This window comes from Phalacrocorax carbo, chromosome 10 (assembly GCF_963921805.1).
Source record: "Phalacrocorax carbo chromosome 10, bPhaCar2.1, whole genome shotgun sequence".
Taxonomy (NCBI): Eukaryota; Metazoa; Chordata; class Aves; order Suliformes; family Phalacrocoracidae; genus Phalacrocorax; species Phalacrocorax carbo.
The window spans coordinates 22407933-22425136 of NC_087522.1; the positions used below are offsets into that span (position 1 = coordinate 22407933).

At 40.9% G+C, this 17204-nt stretch overlaps 1 protein-coding gene across 1 annotated transcript in view; it reads right to left on the reverse strand.

The window, feature by feature from the left end:
* The window catches only part of STARD9 (StAR related lipid transfer domain containing 9), a 119359-nt gene that overhangs the window by 9932 nt on the left and 92223 nt on the right, over positions 1-17204 (reverse strand). The window contains 4 exon segments of the mRNA XM_064462435.1: positions 1358-1555; positions 2362-12206; positions 12209-13622; positions 14493-14976. Of these exon segments, the coding sequence (XP_064318505.1) occupies positions 1358-1555; positions 2362-12206; positions 12209-13622; positions 14493-14976 (11941 nt within the window).

Here is a 17204-nt window from a genome sequence, read left to right on the forward strand (position 1 = left end):
TTTAATGAATGTTTTCTAAAATCAGGCACATGTTTTCCATGAAAGCACTTTCTATCCCACAGTTCAATGCTTCATAGAATCATAGAATGCCCTAAGTTGGAAGGGACCCACAGGGATCATCGAGTCCAGCTCCTGTCCCTGCACAGGACAACCCCAAATTCACACCATGCCTCTGAGGGCCTTGTTCCAAGTGCTTCTTGAATATCGTCAGGCTTGGTGCCGTGATGCCTCCCTGGGGAGCCTGTTCCAGGGCTCCACCACCCTCTGGGGGAAGAACCTTTTCCTAATCCAACCTAACCCTCCCCTGGCATATCTCCCTGCCATTCCCTCGGGTCCTGGCGTTGGTCACCAGCAAGAAGAGAGCAGCGCCTGCCCCTCCTCCCCTTGTGAGGAAGCTGCAGAGCGCGATGAGGTCTCCCCTCAGTCTCCTCCAGGCTGAACAAACCAAGTGACTTTAGCCGCTCCTCATACGGTTTCTCCTCTAAACCCTTCACCAACTTTGTGGTTCTCCTCTGGACACTCTCCAGTAGCTTTATATCCTTAATGTCCTGTGGCACCCAAAGCTGCACACAGTCCTCGAGGCTGCAGAGCGAGCGGGACAATCCTCTCGCCCAGCTGCGATGCAGGGCTCGATGCCCCCCAGGACACAGTTGGACCCCTTGGCTGCCAGGGCACACTGTTGGCTCATGTTCAACTTGCCATTGACCAGAACCCCCGGGTCCCTTCTTTGCAGAGCTGCCCTCCAGTCTCTTGTTCCCCAGTCTGTATGTACATCCAGGGCTGCCATGCCCCAGGTGCAAAACCTGGCATCTTGTTAAACTCCATACAATTGGTGATTGCCCAGCTCTCTAATTTGCCTACATCTCCCTGCAGGGCTTCTCTGCCCTCGAGAGTGTCAACAGCTCCTCCTGATTTTGTGTCATCAGCAAACTTAATTAGTATGCCTTCCAGTCCTGCATCCAAGTAATTTATGAATACATTAAAGAGTACCAGCCCTAAGATGGATCCCTGTGGAACGCCACTAGTGACTGGCCGCCAGCCCAATGTAATCCCATTTACTATAACCCTTTGAGCCCGACCCATCAGCCAGTTGCTCACCCACTGCATTACAAGTTTATCCAACTGTACACTGGATATTTTGTCCAGGATGATACTGTGAGAGATCGTATCGAAAGCTTTACTGAAATCCAAAAAGATGACATTGACTGGCTTCCTTTGAGTAGCCTTCCTGACTTCTGCATTGGGGAGAATTCTTCTGCCACAGAAGCCTTGGATGTCAGTAAGAACCGTTAATGTGCACCCGTTGTGAATAGTGTTAATCTACGTCAGGCCAAAAGAGAGGTTTCTAATGTCCTACCTGGTATTTTCCACCACATCTCTTCTCAGTTGTTGCAGATATTCTCGGCGTCTGCTGGGGAGATCTAGATCCCTCTGTCTTGCATCCAGCGTCTGCAACAGACTCAGATGCTTTTGAGGACTCAGACTTCGGCTTCTTTGGTATCTTTGCAGCCTTTTTTCTCTTTCCTTCCTCAGTGTTTCAATAGTCTTCATGTGCCTGTCAGGGAAACATGATTAGAGTGACAAAACGCACCCTGCAAAGTTACATTTTCTGATTTTTTAAAACACTTAAATATCACGTAGCTTTGTAATGCACAATTTATAGGAATCTAATACCATACACTCCCCTTGCAAATACCCCTTTGGCCACATGCTGCAGATGATGCAGAAATTCTAAAACTCCGCTGCTTTTATAACAGTAGGAAATGCATAAGAGGGTCTTTGTTACTGCTTGTAATGGCTGAGGGGTAAATTGAAGATGAAGACTAACGTAGCTACTTCTAAATTTTTTTAGTTGAAACAGCTTCATAAACTGAGTTCTAGAATCCAATCACAAGAATCTAGGATCTTGACTTTTTCATCATTTGTTTTATATATTTATGGGTTTTTTTAAAATTTGTTTTTGCACATTCATACAGCACCATTTATTCACAGAAGCATGAATGCAATATTCCCATCAATAGGATATATCAATTATTTTTACGTTGAAATATATTCCTGTCATCACCAGGTACACAAGATCACTCCTGTAGCTGCTAGAAATTTCAAGAGTGGGGTGACACTAGAGCTGAATTACACCGAGTCTTATACGTTTCCCTGTTTGCTTGAAGTAACCCTAAAATTTTGTCTTAAATGCATTATTCAGCTGTATATAAAATAAGCTTAGTCCTATATCTTCACATATAGTTCACCCAGTGTGACTAAGTGATTAAGTGCTCAATTACTAAATGTCATTTATGCTGCGTGAAGCATACATGAAGTGTATTCAAAATACTTAATACAACACTATTTTAAGTAATTCACCTTTCATAAAGTTGCTGGTTCGCTGGAATTGCAACCAGGTCATCTGCAGTTCCGCTCTGAAGGACCCTCAGCAGGGCGTCTGTTTCCCCAATGCCGTAATTGAGTTTTGCTTCGGTCAGCTCCACAGTGAGGGGATGCTGATGCAGATCCAGGTGAATGCCAGACATGATCTGAGCACGCTCTCTCTGAAGTCTCTCGATCTCCCTGCTCCTGCTCTCACAAAGCTGGGATTTCCCTTCTGTCTCTGTTGCTCGTGTGCTTCTAGGTTTCTTTTCTGCCTGACTTCGTAAATCAGTCGCACTACCGCTCAAGCTGAGTAACGAAGGAGGAGGGCTGCCCTTAACACCACACCAGTTGCTAAATTTATTGTGTACGGGTAAGTCACGGAGACTGTAGCTCCGAGGCCTGTAAGACTTTGCAAAAGTAGTATTTTTGTTGAGGGGAATTTCAGTGTCACATTCACTTTCAGTGACAGACTCCGTATTGTCATCTTGGAAGGAAGTTTGCACATCGCTTACATCAGAGAGCGGGGGAGGGCAGCTGTTCTCATTTGTCCAGAAATTGTGAAATTGTAGAGAAGATGCTTCTACCAGAGGTTCTGAGGATGCGCCAGCATTTGTCTTACTTGAACAAGTGGCACCAATTTTTTGGCTAAACAGCAAGCCAGCATTTGGAGGTGAGTAGTTATGAATCAAAGCAGTATCAGAATTACCAATATATTTTTCGTGTCCGATTCCAGATGAAGAACCTCTTCCTCCCCTCGTGACATACATATAGCGAAGCGAGTGTGCTACTGGACTGCAGCCTCTGAGATCACTTGTTAAAACTTCCCTGTGGCCCGACACCTCCAACGTACTACGAGAGTGATAGAGTCGTTTTGCACAAATGGTAGTGTGGGTGTCAACCTTGAGTCTGTGCTGTTGTTCCAAGTGTTTTGAACCATCCTGTCCAAAAAGCTCTTCAGCTGCTTTCTTATCTGAGAAACTTCCAGATTTCTTTCTTATGCCTTTATGTTCTCTAGAAGCACTAGATTCACTGTCTGTTTCTGTCTGTGAAAAACTGTCCACATGAGGCTGCATGCTGGGCTGTGGACCTGCCCTCTGCTTTCTCTCATTGTGAAGAGGCCTTGAAGCATCACTGGAATATCCAAGATGTTCGTTAATAGGGCACACAGACTTGCTAAAAGCAGTCTGGCTGCTGGGACTAGCACTAAGAGTAAGAATAGGGGAAGAGGCCCTGTCAACTAGCAGGGTATTTTTGTAAGAACATTTCCTTTCTGCTGGAACAGCAATTCTTTTATCCTGAGCATAAGATGCTGGAGATTGAGAGGTGCTGTTAGTAGGGCTGCTAACTACAGTGCATGAAGAACCGTCTTGCCCCGAACTCAGTGAAGATGATATGACAGGTGAAACCCTGGTACTAGCAAAAGCAACATTCTGCTGTGCATTTAATGAAGTTTTTTGAAAATCTAAGATAGGAGTGGAGGTTCTGGGTAAGACAGGCAGACGCATAAAGGAATCTTCCAAAATGCTGTCAAGACTGTCATGGAAGTTGGGATTGCCCAAATTTCTCACCCCTGTCCGTTCTTGTACTCTTTCTTCGAGAGAGAGTGTTTCCTCTTTCCTTTGGGGAATCTTACCTACTGCATCTGCAGCTATTCCTTTCCAGTCAACGTTTACTGCCTGAGATGCCCTCAATTCGTTTGCCATTTTTGCCTCTACTTGTTTTTCTTCATGTTTACTTTGAGGTTCTTCCAAAATCTCGGTTTGAGTGCCTACATCTGCTGTAGTCTGAGTGCAGCTGTCTGATCTAGTTGCCTTTACAGCCTTTTCAGTTCCTCTTTCGTTGATTTTGGCATTGTGCTCATTTTTTATAGTACTCTGTTGGGAGAGGTTTCCCAACAGCTCAGAAGTGTTCTGAAGCAGCTGTGACAGATGCAGGGACAGGTTCTGCATGCTTGTCCAAGAAGGTGGTTGATGACATAAATCTCTGTTTGTTTCTTGCTTTCTCGCAGAAACATCCGTATAGCTTCTCTGATGTCTTCTCTGTCTTTTATACCTTCCTGTAGTTGCTGTTTGCGTTCCCTGCTCACATGTAATCCCTGGTAGTTTTTTGGAAGACCTTTCAGACTCAGAAGGATATAACAGTACAATTTCATCAACCTGCATTGAGAAGTTCCCAGGTTGTGCAGAAAGATTCTCAAATTCAGCAGTGTTATTTTCTGGATTAGTTTCCAGTGTTTCGCTGGATACGTTGCTGTACTGCTTGCTACTGTCACCTGAGTATGCAGATTGAAAGTCTTGTCTGACATTGTCCCATCCTTGAAGACCTTCAATGCTGCTTAAAGTGCTCGATAAAACTTTTGCTGTGGCATATGAACTGAGATGAGAATGAAAAGGAGAATTTTGAGAATTCAATCCATTGTCTACACTGGAACATCTCATAACTTTACGATTTTCCAGGTTTAAAGGAATGTGATTGCAAGAGACATCACTTGCACTTCCAAAAACATACTGTTTCCAGCCAATCTTGCATGATCCATCTTGTTGCCATGGATGAATATATGGGTTGATATCACTTGAACTAAAATGCATTGTATCTTTATTATCTTGCAAAAATAAATCTGTTTCTGGCTGGTATCCGGCTTCTTCAACTTTGCCTTCACTACACTGAGCTACTGAACTACTCTTTGAAAGGACATTTGCTTCTGCACCCACAGAACTGAGAGCTGTGTGCAGTAAGGATGATGGGGATTGAGTAGTGCAGTCTTTTAAAGACTGGCTGCTTTGGGATCTTGCTGCAAAATTTTGTAAATTTTTGGGATCACAGTTTGCAAGCTTCTTAGTTTGTGCTATTCTCTGCTGAAATCTGGGTTTAGATTTAACCTGTAGAAAGTTCTTTGATTCCTGCTTTGAGAATCTTTCAATTCCATGCAGGTCATCTTCAGTTGGTGATGGAGGCTCTACACTCATATTTAAATCTTGTAGTGATTTAGATGCAGAAAATAACAAAGGATCTGCCTTGGATGAAGCTTCCAAAGTATATTCTATATCAGAGAAGACAGCAATGGCTGGTGCTGATAGTCTGTGACTTTGTAAACAAGGTCTTTGTTCACTTTGTTTACAGCTCTTTGTATTCCGTGTAGTAGAATATGATCTTTTGCTCCTGAATTGCACCGACTGAGATACTTGAGGAGGCAAATTGTGGTTTTCTGGTGAAAACTTCAGGGAGGTGCTTTCATTATTTATTACAGAAAACTTTAGTCTTTCTGATTTCAGAGTATTATTCCTCATTATAGCGTGTCCCGTTGCTGAACAATTGTCTGCACCATCAGCAGCAGGGCTATCAACACTTGAACCTGTGTTATTTTTGCGAAGTAAAATCTCGTTTCTGCCATCTATATTTGTTCTATCTGGCGCCTCTTCTATCTGTTCACCTGTAGGCACAAACTGACAATTATCTTGCAGATCTGCAGGGTTTTTTCCCAGTTGTCTGGGATCAGTGCTTCTGCTGTATGTGGGATATGTTAGACTAAATGAATTGCAGGTTTGTTCAGGATCCACATCAACATCTGGATACAGATTTTCCAGCACTGTAACTTCTGAGCCTACTAATTCATTTGCAGAATTTGAGGGTACATTAGTTTGCTTTTCAACAGGTTCTCTACTTAATGTTTTTCTCTGCTCTGTCTTCACTGCAAAACGTTCAGCCTCACTATTTGAATGCAGTTCTTCCTCATTTCTGTTAAGTACTTTTCTCGTTTGTCCCTCTTTAAGAAGAAATGCCCTTCCAGTCTCCCAAAAAGGTAATGATGGTAATAAAAGAGAATTATCATATAGTACTTTCTCTGTGTGTTCTGTGCAAGCTTCTTGTGGTGGAACTTCACCCCAGTGGTGCTGATCAACTTTTATATCATTCTCAGATTTTTTACAATTACTTCCATATACAGGTTCCCCACCTACAACAGAATTTTTATATAAAGTAGAGTCTGTGTCTGATACTGGACAATGCCTGTTTTCTTTTGCAAGAGAAAGCAAGATACTTCCTGAAGCATGTATCGGCTCATCAAATACCACAGCCTTATCAGACTGAGTGTCTTGTACTTGCAAAACAGCAAATGGAGAATGTTTCAATATACTTGTACGTGAAATATTGTATGTGCCCATTTCACCGTGGCCTATATCTGCAGTTAAAGATGATTCTGAAAACGGTATTAAGGATGGGTGATTGACACTGGAAAATGCTTGGGGAAAATCTTCTTTTACAGAACACACATCTGCAGAACTGGAAGACGCCTGCTCTGTCAAAAACGTGTCTTGAAGTGAGTCCTCAAGCTGATTAAATATTAGAGATTTTGAGTCATCAAGTAAACAAGAAGTGCCAAAAGCACTTAAGTTCTTGGAGCTTTGAAATGGCGTATCAGTTGGAGTATCTTCTGCAAAGTAGGATGGAAAAGACTTTGATTCTTTACTGCCAGTCTGTCCTCGGCTTTGACTAGTAAGTGAGCCCGCTTCTGGTACAGTCACACTAGAAGTGTTACTGTAGTGTTCTGAGTACTCATGAATTTTATTTCCTTTTATGTCATTGCGATTCTGGAAAGAACTTTGAATTATTTTCTCCTTTTGATCCTCTCCTACAACTTTTTCACGGAGCTTATTATTCTGAGCATATGTGGCCTCTGCAACTGCAGAATTATTTTCCCTTGCATCTCCTTTTTGAGAAACATCAGGAAAAGTTACAAATACACTTAAATCAGTTGATTCACTTTCAAAGTACTTTGTTTCTTCAGAAAGAAGAGCATCCTTTTTACCTTTGTCTCCATTGCTGGCAATCAAAACTTCTGCAGATGATGCTGGACGATTCAGGAGACCAGGAGAATGTTCAGAAGTGCCCAATTTCCTATTATAAATTAGAAACTCTTTACTATAATGTGGATTTTCCTGTGGAGACTTGTTCAGGCCTTCTGGAAGGGCTGAAGGATTCTCAGAAACAGTGCTGCCCAGCTGGCCTCCGCAGCACTCTTCAGATGTCCCATGTCCCTTATTTTCTCTGGACTCACGCTGATACCCAGCTACAGCAGGAAACACTGCATTTTCAGTTTTGCTGTTTGTTGTAGCATACCTTGTGCTTAAAAATTTCTCCTTCTCATCATGGTGTGTTAAACTCCCTGAGTGAAGTGCTTTCTGAGTTGTATTAACATTGCAAAATATTTTGTGAGAAGAGATTTCCAGTAAAGAATGCATTCCCCCTCCCCCTATATCTTCCATCACATCTTTCTCTGAAGAAGAAAGCAGGTTTGAATTAGCCAAGGGCAGTGAGTCAGGCCCAATGGTACCCTTTTCCTTTTGAGCGGGATCTTCTATGGAATTAAGGCAGCCTTTTGATAGTTTATTAACCATTAAATCCACACTGTGTTCTTCATAAGCACGGTTAACATCCTGAATTTTATCTTTAGAAGAATCTAATTTTTCCAAGGGAAATGAGTTTACTTTGGCTGCTTGCTGAAGTAGAACAGTTTCAGACTCGGGACCACCTGCACTGTAGGGAGTGAAAGAGCTGTTCTCTTTGACAGGTTGCTCAGATATGATGTAATCAGGTGCATTGTTAAATACAAAGGATTCTTCCTCCTGCCTGTCCTGTGTGGTCCTGGTTTGCAGAAAAGCTACATTCTTACTTTGCATTTTATCAGAAATATATTTGTCTTCTCCCATTTTGTTGACTGTAACAGGCATACCAACACAGACCTCACTCTCCATTAATGTTTCATAGTAAGGCAGAACAGCTCCCGTTCCAACAGTGCTGTTAGATGGTCTTCTATCTCCTTCCAATGCAGTGGGAACATCTTGAACAAGATGGGAATCATCACTTACCCCAAGATATAAAAGGTGATTTACAGACTGGCATGGGGCATCTTTGAGGGAACCTTCTTGGTTTTTTTCAGTAGACTTCAGTGTTGCTGGTGGATTTTGTTGCTTGCTTATATCTTCATTATTTCTAGAAAAGCTGGTAGACACCCACTGGCTTTCTCTTAAGATTTCATTTAGTCTGCTGTCATCATGTGTCATTTGGCAACTGTCTTTGTTTTCAGGGAATAGTTCTTTCAGGTTTTGTAAATCAATCAGTTCTACCTCCTCTGTGTTTTCTACAAACATCTGCTTTTCTTTGTCCATTTTGGCTATTTGTACCAGATTCATCAAATGCACTTTCTCCTCCTCAACTCCAGAGTCTACTGGATCCAATTCACAAATATCAGGTCTTCTTCTCATGCTACTTACATTCACATTTTCTGAAGTGCCATGCCGAGGATATTGTATAGAGCAACTCATATATGCATGGCTGTCCTCTTTAGCATGGAGACTTTTAAATTCTTGTTCAATTCTACATTGATCAATGCCAGTACTATCATCAACTGAATATTCATATGCATCGATATCTTTCATGACTGCATTTCTTGTATCTGTAGCAGAGTCCACTGAAACATCATCTTCACTCATTTCAGTAGGATCATCGTCTCTTGAATCATCTTCTAACAGTATATTCTGTGCTAGTCCTGAAGCTGTCAGGTATCTTTCAGGGATCTTAAATTGATTCAAAATTTTCTCTTTGTCATCTCTGTCACAATACAGCTGTTGTAGAGCTGGAGACTCTTCAGTAAATAAAACATTTTCATCTGTGTGTATGACTTCTTGCCCCATAAGAATCAGCCCCTCAGTGTTTGTCATGATAATTTGTTCTTCGCTCCCAGTCACTTGACATTCATTAACCTTGTCTTCCTGGGGCAAACAGTTTGCTACACAATGTTCAGTTAAATTGCTAGAATTTACTTGTCCTTCATTTTCAGGTTTTGCTAAAATATTTCCTTGCCTACTTGTGATTAGTACCATTGCAGTTATGTCCTCTGTATTAAACACATTTTCTATTGTTCCGTTCATCTGTAAAAGACCCTCACAAGTATCAAGGAAGCCTGAAGTATTCTGAGTAATATCTGTTGTGAGGGAACACGCAGCTGAAGGAGTGCTTTTGGGAGCAACAAAAAACTCTGGTGAATAAACACCTGCTTCTATTTTCTCACTTTTTTCTTTTTGGCAAAAGCTGCTTGTTTCAAGTCGGCTGCCAGACTTCACGAGTGCTTTTGATTCCTGAGTGTCTTCTACCCTGGTGCTGGCTACTTGCAGTTCATCTTTCTCCACCTCTTCATGTGTCAGGCACAGATTTGTATAAAACTCACACCGAACTTCACAAACTTCACAATCAATAGGTTTCTTTGGATTCTGAGATAGACTGATGCCTTTAAAATCCTCTCCACTCCTATCTTCAGTTACACTTTGGACTTTGGCTACAGTGTAGTCAGGTAAACTTTCAACCTGTCTGGATTTAATTTCCAATGCATTTTTTTCTAAGTTGATTGCACTATTGATTAATTTTGATACTACTTCATCAGTGTTTGCTTTTGTATTCTGATATGGAACCATAGTTTCTTCTGGATCAGTTTCTGGGTTTCTTAAAAACTTGGACTCTTTATTTATATATGGACTCTCCTCTTGAGAAACAGTAGCTGATGTATTTGTGTTGTATTCAAATGCTCTTCCCAACTCTGAGCTTACATCATCTTCAACAAGCAAGATATCCTCTGGGCAATCACTTTCAGAAAAGGCTTCTTTCTCTTCTCTTGATTCAAGTAAAGATTTGTCCTGTGTTTCTGTTTCCAAGAGAACCATTGCATCAAATTCCACAGAAATGTTGGCTGTCTTATTCATACTGTTTTTCTGCTCTGTTGATTTTGAAGAGCATGTTGTACAAAGGCAGCCAGAATGTATATCAGAACAACTTCCCATGGCACTGACTTCCACAGTAAGATCAGATATAGCATCGCAATCTCCTTTCGCTATTGTGACACGCTCCAATAGTTTATCATAATTTTCCGTCTCAGATGCACTTTGAAAAAGATTACCTTTTGCTGAAGCTTTGTAAAATATGCTTGAATTGGATTCTGGGAGAAAATCATTTGTACTCTCACAAATAGCAGCAGGGAAGGACTCAGTGTCTTTGCCATTTACACTCCCTATGAGATAATTTACTTCTTTTACCACTAAGTTTTCATATTTGGATGAAAATTCTTTCTGAACTACAGCCTGAGAATTCAAGACATTGTGTTCTTTGTTTTCACTGCTTTCTTCTCTTATATTATCAACATATAGTGTAGAATTTTCTGAAATCTGTTGGGATAAACAACTTGCCTGATTGTCTGCTAGAGCACATTCATGGGAATAATTTTTTGAAACAGGTTTGCTTTTGAATTCATAATGATTCAGTGAGGATGAGTCTTCATCCTTTGGTTCGTATTCATTATCTCTGAATGAAGGCACCTCTGGCACAATCTCTGCCAAGCTATCTGTGCTTATTTCCATACAGAAAATGTCTTTTTGAGACATCCCTATTGGTGTCGCAGACTGGTCGTAACTTGCGCTGTGAGCAAGAACTAAAGGGTTACATCGATATGTTGTCTTCTGTAAGGAAAAATCTGTCTCTGTTGTTATTTCTTCTGCAGATATTGGTTCATGATCTGTTTCTCGCCGAGTTTCCAAATTACTCTCCCCAGATCTGAGGAGACCTACTGTCGCAGCTGATTCTGCTCCTTGTCCAGCCAATGTCTGAAGGTCATAACTGCTTACTAGAGAGCAGTTCTTATTTGTTAAGTCACTGAGAAAGAAACCTTCATCACAACATGTTGGTATTTCCCTTCTTGGAAAAAGATGTCCATGGTTTCCAAATTGGACTTGTTTTACTACAGATCTCTCTGTTGAGGTCATATCATGTTCTGATGAAGATTCAATAAAAAGATCCATAGCAAGTCCTGTAGAAGATTCAGCAGCAGGTGCACTGACAGATGCACTGACAGATGCACTTCCACTGCCTGGATCTGTCACATTTGATTTTGCCATCAAGTTATTGTAGTCATCATCAAGGTCATCTTTTTCAAAAGTTCTGATGAAATCATCTAAATCTCCATCTCGACAGCCATTTCTCTGTTCCAAAATGTGCATAGGCAACACAGAAATAAAAGGTGTTTTTTTCAGATTGTGATCTTTTAGCAGCTCTGGATGAGTTGTGGGGAGAGAATCCTCCTCTCTCCTAGATACCAGTGACAAGCAGTCTGCGGTGGAGGTGCTTTCCAAACAGCTGAATGTTTGTGTGCATTCAGTGGTAGACCTATAAGCAGATAACTCATTCAGTTGTTCTTGTTCAGGATGATTTGACCTTGAATGTTCATAATAATCATGCTTTGCTGAAATAGGAACAAAAGAGGAACTTGGTCCCACTGAGCTAACAAATGAGGACATTACGTCTTGAGATTCCAAGGAAGAATTTTCATTAGAGTTTGTCCATCCCTTAAGAATCTTGTTTAATGATCCACTCTCAGAAACTCTGCCTGCAGTCGTGGTTGTTGTTTCAGGTAAAGGTACTTCTGATGCATCAGAGGAGAAAACTGTGTTTATTTTGTTTATACAATGTGACAAATTAGTAATGCTGTGTATCTGCTTAGCACCAGAAACAAAAGAAACTTCAGCAGCCGACTGCTTTAGATCATCTTTCTTCAGCCAAAGCTCTGGTTTGCTCAAAGAGCACATATTAGCTTTTTGAAATTCCAAATTTTCATGGGAAGAAGATGCTGTTATTCTGGGACTGCTGATGTCAACCTTTGAGTCACAGGAAGACCAAGCATCAATATCAAGCAAAGGATTTCCACCTGCATAATACAGTCTTCTATCAAGAGACCTTTCTTGTTCTACAAAGGAGACTTTTGTCCCCTTCAGCAACTGCTTGCAGGCATTACTGGACACTGAACAACTGGCTGTTGTTCAGTGTCCAAATAAAAGGAACTGCTCAGCTTCAGATCATAATTTGTCCCTTCTGTATCTCTGTCACAGGTCTTGGACTCATGGTCTTCCTCAGTCTGCATTGTTGGTGATCTAGGAGTTTGTAAATTCCAAAAAATCTCTGCTGGCACTTCATCAGATGAATCAGATTTGGATTCTTCTACTGGATCTTCTGCTGGCATCTCTTCTCCATCAGCTAAGCTGTCCAGAGAGAAACTTCTTTCAGGCTTTCCCAGTCTCCTACGAGATGTATATGATGTCACCAAAGATGAAACATGGTGATCAGTTCTGCTTTTGTAAAGCTTAGCTGGCTCATGGTGGGCCTTTGACTTGTGAAATCGGCTTTTATTTTGCTTTTTGGCTTTATTTTCCTTTTCTACCAGAGAGTCTTGTGACATTTGACTGTCATCACTCTCAGAATCTTCTGGGTTGGCAAGACATTTATTTCTGTCAAAATCTTGTTTCAGTTTCTCTGTGAAAGCTTTTGCATAAGCGCAGGAGAGAGAATCTACAGAATAGGAACTGTCAGTATCAGAAATCTCATTTTCATCATCCTCTTGCCAGTTCCCCAGCACATCTGTGGCTGTTTTGGATACTCCAGCACTTAACATCTCAGCACTGTGCCACTTTTTTTCAACGTAAGAGAGTGGTGCCTGTGTGTTCACCTTAGTGAGATTTCCTACTGATGTTGCCACCATCAGAAATTCTTGCTGTTCCACTGATGATTTCTTATGGCATGGCAAGGCTGAGTTCGGCATTCTTTTCCAGTTCTTGGCTGTTTGGTTTAGATGTGTGGATGGTGGGTTTCCATAGACTGTCTTCTTCACCTCTTTAGGAAAGTTTTCTGGAGAAGACCTGTGGCCTTCTCCGTTGATATCCATGCTAGTCTTTTTATTGGATACCTGAGCTCTATTTTGTTCTAGATTGCTACTTGCAAACTGGCTTAAATCTCCTAGCACCTTTGCTTTTGTCATTCTTGTCCCTGTAATAAAGGTTTCAGGCTCGTGTTTCTCCTTAAAAAGATCAGGAGAGGAGCCTTTAGAGGTCTGGTTTTGAGATCCAGCTTGCCCTGGCTTGTCATCCAACTTTTCAATTTTTTGATCATTTTTACTGATGTAAGCCATGATAGCTGAACCATTAGAGTATTTTTCTGCTCCTTTTTTATTTCCAAACAAAGATGGTTTTTGTTTTTCAGTTAGCTGCCTCTGGACTGAAAAGGAGATCCCTTTTTCATCAGGAAGGTCATCACTTCTAGAAACTTCTTCACCTCTTCTGTAAAGATATTCCACAGATGACAACCTCCCTGTTGTACTGCCTTCACAGCATTGATCAATATGTGGTGAGGTAGATAGTTTTGAGGCTGTCTCCCTCTTCAACAAACAGCTGTGGAAAAATAAGAAGAAATAAAGCCCAATCCTTGGTTGAATAATGCACTTAACAACACTTCCACATCAGTAATGTCTTGTAGTTAAGAGAACAATACACGAAGCAACAATCTTAATGTCTTTCAAAAGCAAATTCTAGCAGAGAATTTAAAAAAAAATAATTCTGTCAGTAACCATACCGTCCCCTAGATATCCTGAAATGTGTTCTGCAACACAAAGGAATAGCTCAACGCTGTGTGGTATAGCTTGGTATTTAGCCTCTGTAGGCTCAGGTAGCTGCAAACATTACTTAAAAATAAAGGATAGTTTTAAGTCACAGAAATCCACTTAGCAAAATTTAGCTATTTCCTGCCTCCAGGACCATGCTGTGATAGACACCCTAGCACCCCAACTTTTTAGCACTGTGTAGAGATGTTTGTTTAGCTTGAGAAAGGCTGCCCAACTTAAAAGTCCAAGCCAGAATCACCCCAATGATACAAATATTCTGAAGGAGGAGTTTGACCCTAATCAAGATAAAATGATGCAGAAATTAGTATTTACCAGCAGTTTGAACCAGGTAAGAATAAGAGTTAGGCCAGTTCTGGAAAGCAATCACAAAGAGGTAAAAAGTGCAGAAAGGACTGAGAGAGGAATAGAAAAAACAGTTAGACCATGTCAAAGAGCTAAGCAGGGAATGCACTGTAGAGATCTGAGGAAGAAGGACGAACAGCTCCAGTGTAACATATAATATAGTAAGTTCACTGATCTCACAAGTTTTGGGATTGTTTCAATACACTGAAAGGCATTCTGGATTATACGTGACCACTGAAAATACCTTGAATTTAAATTACTTTTGATAGTGCCGAGGGATTGGCAGATGTTAACTTACCCAGGTACCTGGGGCAGATGTGGGTTACAGAATAAATGCTGCCTGTGCTGAAAAAAATTCGAACGCAGTGACCTCCTCCTCTTTTGCAATTGGTGATCCAAAGAGGACCGTACAGCAGTATTTTCATTTAGGACTTGGGATTGTTTCACACGCTCGTCATTGAGCCAGCAGCTAGCTTCCAGCTGCTCTAGGTTTTGCTTGGCTTCCAATAACTTATGCTTCTTGACTATCCTTTCCAGTTGGAATTTGACCTTTTTCCGTCTTATGTTTCTTTCTGCCTGTTTTAAGGAATATCTTCGCAAGAGCTCCAGCTGCACCAGTCTCTTCTTGTTCTGCTGTAGAAGGGAAGGGCAGATTTCCAGCCCAATGGTACTCTGCACCTCAGCCTCTCTGTACAGCGTAGACTCTGTTTGCACAGCAAACTCCCTCTGCTGTTGCTGAAGGGCAGCCAGTCGTTTATTCTCATTCATAAGCCACTGCTGGTCTATAAGCAATGATTGAAAGAAAGGAAAATTCATAGGAAAAACATTGTTCGTTGCTATCTTGTTTCTTAATTTAATCAGCCTTGAGAGATCATTTGAGAACAGAATTTCTATGCATGTAGAGCAGAGTCTTGACAAACCATTTAGAGAAAAATGTATCATTGCTGCACTTTATTGATAACTGAAAGCCTCTCCATTGGGATAAGGACTTGGGTAACAACTGCAAGATACAAGCAGGAGCTTGGCTGATACAGCTAAAGAGACTGGTGGATAAGACCTTGTTTGTAAGCAAAAAGTAGAACACATTTCAATTTCTCAAAGATTACACTCCAACGTCACCTCAATTTTGTTGTTAAAATACAGTGGAAGCATAAAAAGGCCTGAGCTCAATTCTGTGCACTTTTCAGACATAGGGTATAAATTCACAGTAGTGAAGTACAACTTCATTAGCTTTTTACTGTGAAATATGCTACTACTTTTGCTTCAAGTATTCTGAAGTCACATGTTAATCGAGTAATTTAATGGCAAAGACACAGGTGAAGCCAACACAACCTTTAGATATCAGGACAAACATAATTCAAAAAAACCAAGCTCATACTACCAGCCAATGCATATTTTTTATAACATCGCCACTCTACTCCACAAAGAGAGTTAGCTTCTCTGCTTTTGTTAATGTCCCCCATATTTCATAAATGCTAAATATACTTACAAACCAACTGATTAACCTAATTTGATAATAAAATGTTACCTTGCTTACACACTTAGTTTTCTTTGAATATTCCAAAACCTGATCTTTGCAGTCAGTGGAGAAGCAGTAGAGAACACAGAACTCCAGGTTGATTTGTTTTTAACCCTGGATGCAAGGCTACTTTATTTGACACAGGGGATGTGCTTAGAGATTTTTTACAGTGCACTGGCTTCAATCTGAGCTATGATGAACTGTTACAATCAAAATAAGGTATTATGGAGATCACCATTACCAGATTGTGTCTGATGGCTTGGACACGTTCTCTTAATGAAGCAGAGTTTGCTCATTTTTATGCTGCTATGAAAATATACATATTCAGCTGCACAAAGTAAACAAAATATATTGTCATCTGAAAAAGCAATGTAAAATCACAGGCAACGTTCCTTGACAAGTAGAGCATTTCTCAAAGGACCAAAGCTCTTCAAAGCACTTCTGTCTTACTAGTAGCAACATTTTTTTGGCTGGGCCTACCATCAATCTGCAGTCCTTTACTCAATAAGCAACCTTTGGTTGCTTGTTCAGGGCATTAGGAATTAAGAGGTATTTAAGTCTGCTGTGAACAAGGGCTACCCACAGCTCTGCACAGCTGAGCTGTAAGAGAGGAATCTTGGGCTGTGGAAGTTTCCCTAATGTAAGAAATGTAAGAAAAAAGTGCTTAGGCATTGTCAGCATCATTTGCTTGGTGACTAGTGGTCTTGTTAAGTGTACTTCACTAGTGATCTCTACTGCAATGAGTCTCCTCTCCTGTTTATGTTGGCAGCTCTGCAAACAGCACAAGCACAGAAGGAGGAGTTCTAACCCAATGTTAATTCTACAAATAAAAGGGAAGCATTTTAGTTAATATTTCTTTATAACATTTTTAACTTTCACATACAAAGCTTTTTTCTCAACTCATTATTTCCAGATCTGTCCTCTTCAGCATGTTTCTAGCAAGCAGAATATTCAGCAGATAAGAGTTTCCCTGCAACAGAGCTGCAAGCTCCAAGATGCTAATTAATCCCTGCTCACTTACTTGCCTCTGTCAGGAGCTCAGACACAGAGGGCACAGAAAAGGTGCAGAACTTTGGTGGATTGCCAAGTGAAGAATTCTATTCGGTTGGCAAAAACCACCTTCTTGGCTAAGCCTCATGTGAACACAGCAAATCCAGCAGAACTAGATGGAAGCAGAGAACAAGTCTACAGGGTCACGAAATAAAGACATTTTGGGGAACTTTTCTGGTTCTATGTACTATCTACATATCCTAAGTGCATTTCTGCGACATCCCATCACCACAATTTCCTTTTCATCTCTTCATTGTGGCTGGCATAATTAAAATATAGCAGACTACCTAAGTTTGGATCTGAGAAGCTTCCAAAAATTCACAGTTTTCTTCTTCCAGGAACCCATGGCAGGTTTTGCCAAGTGGGAACGTGTGCCTTTGTAATAGGCATACTTCGCTTATCAAGAAACCTGCATCAAATCATTCCTTAGAAGACAAACTA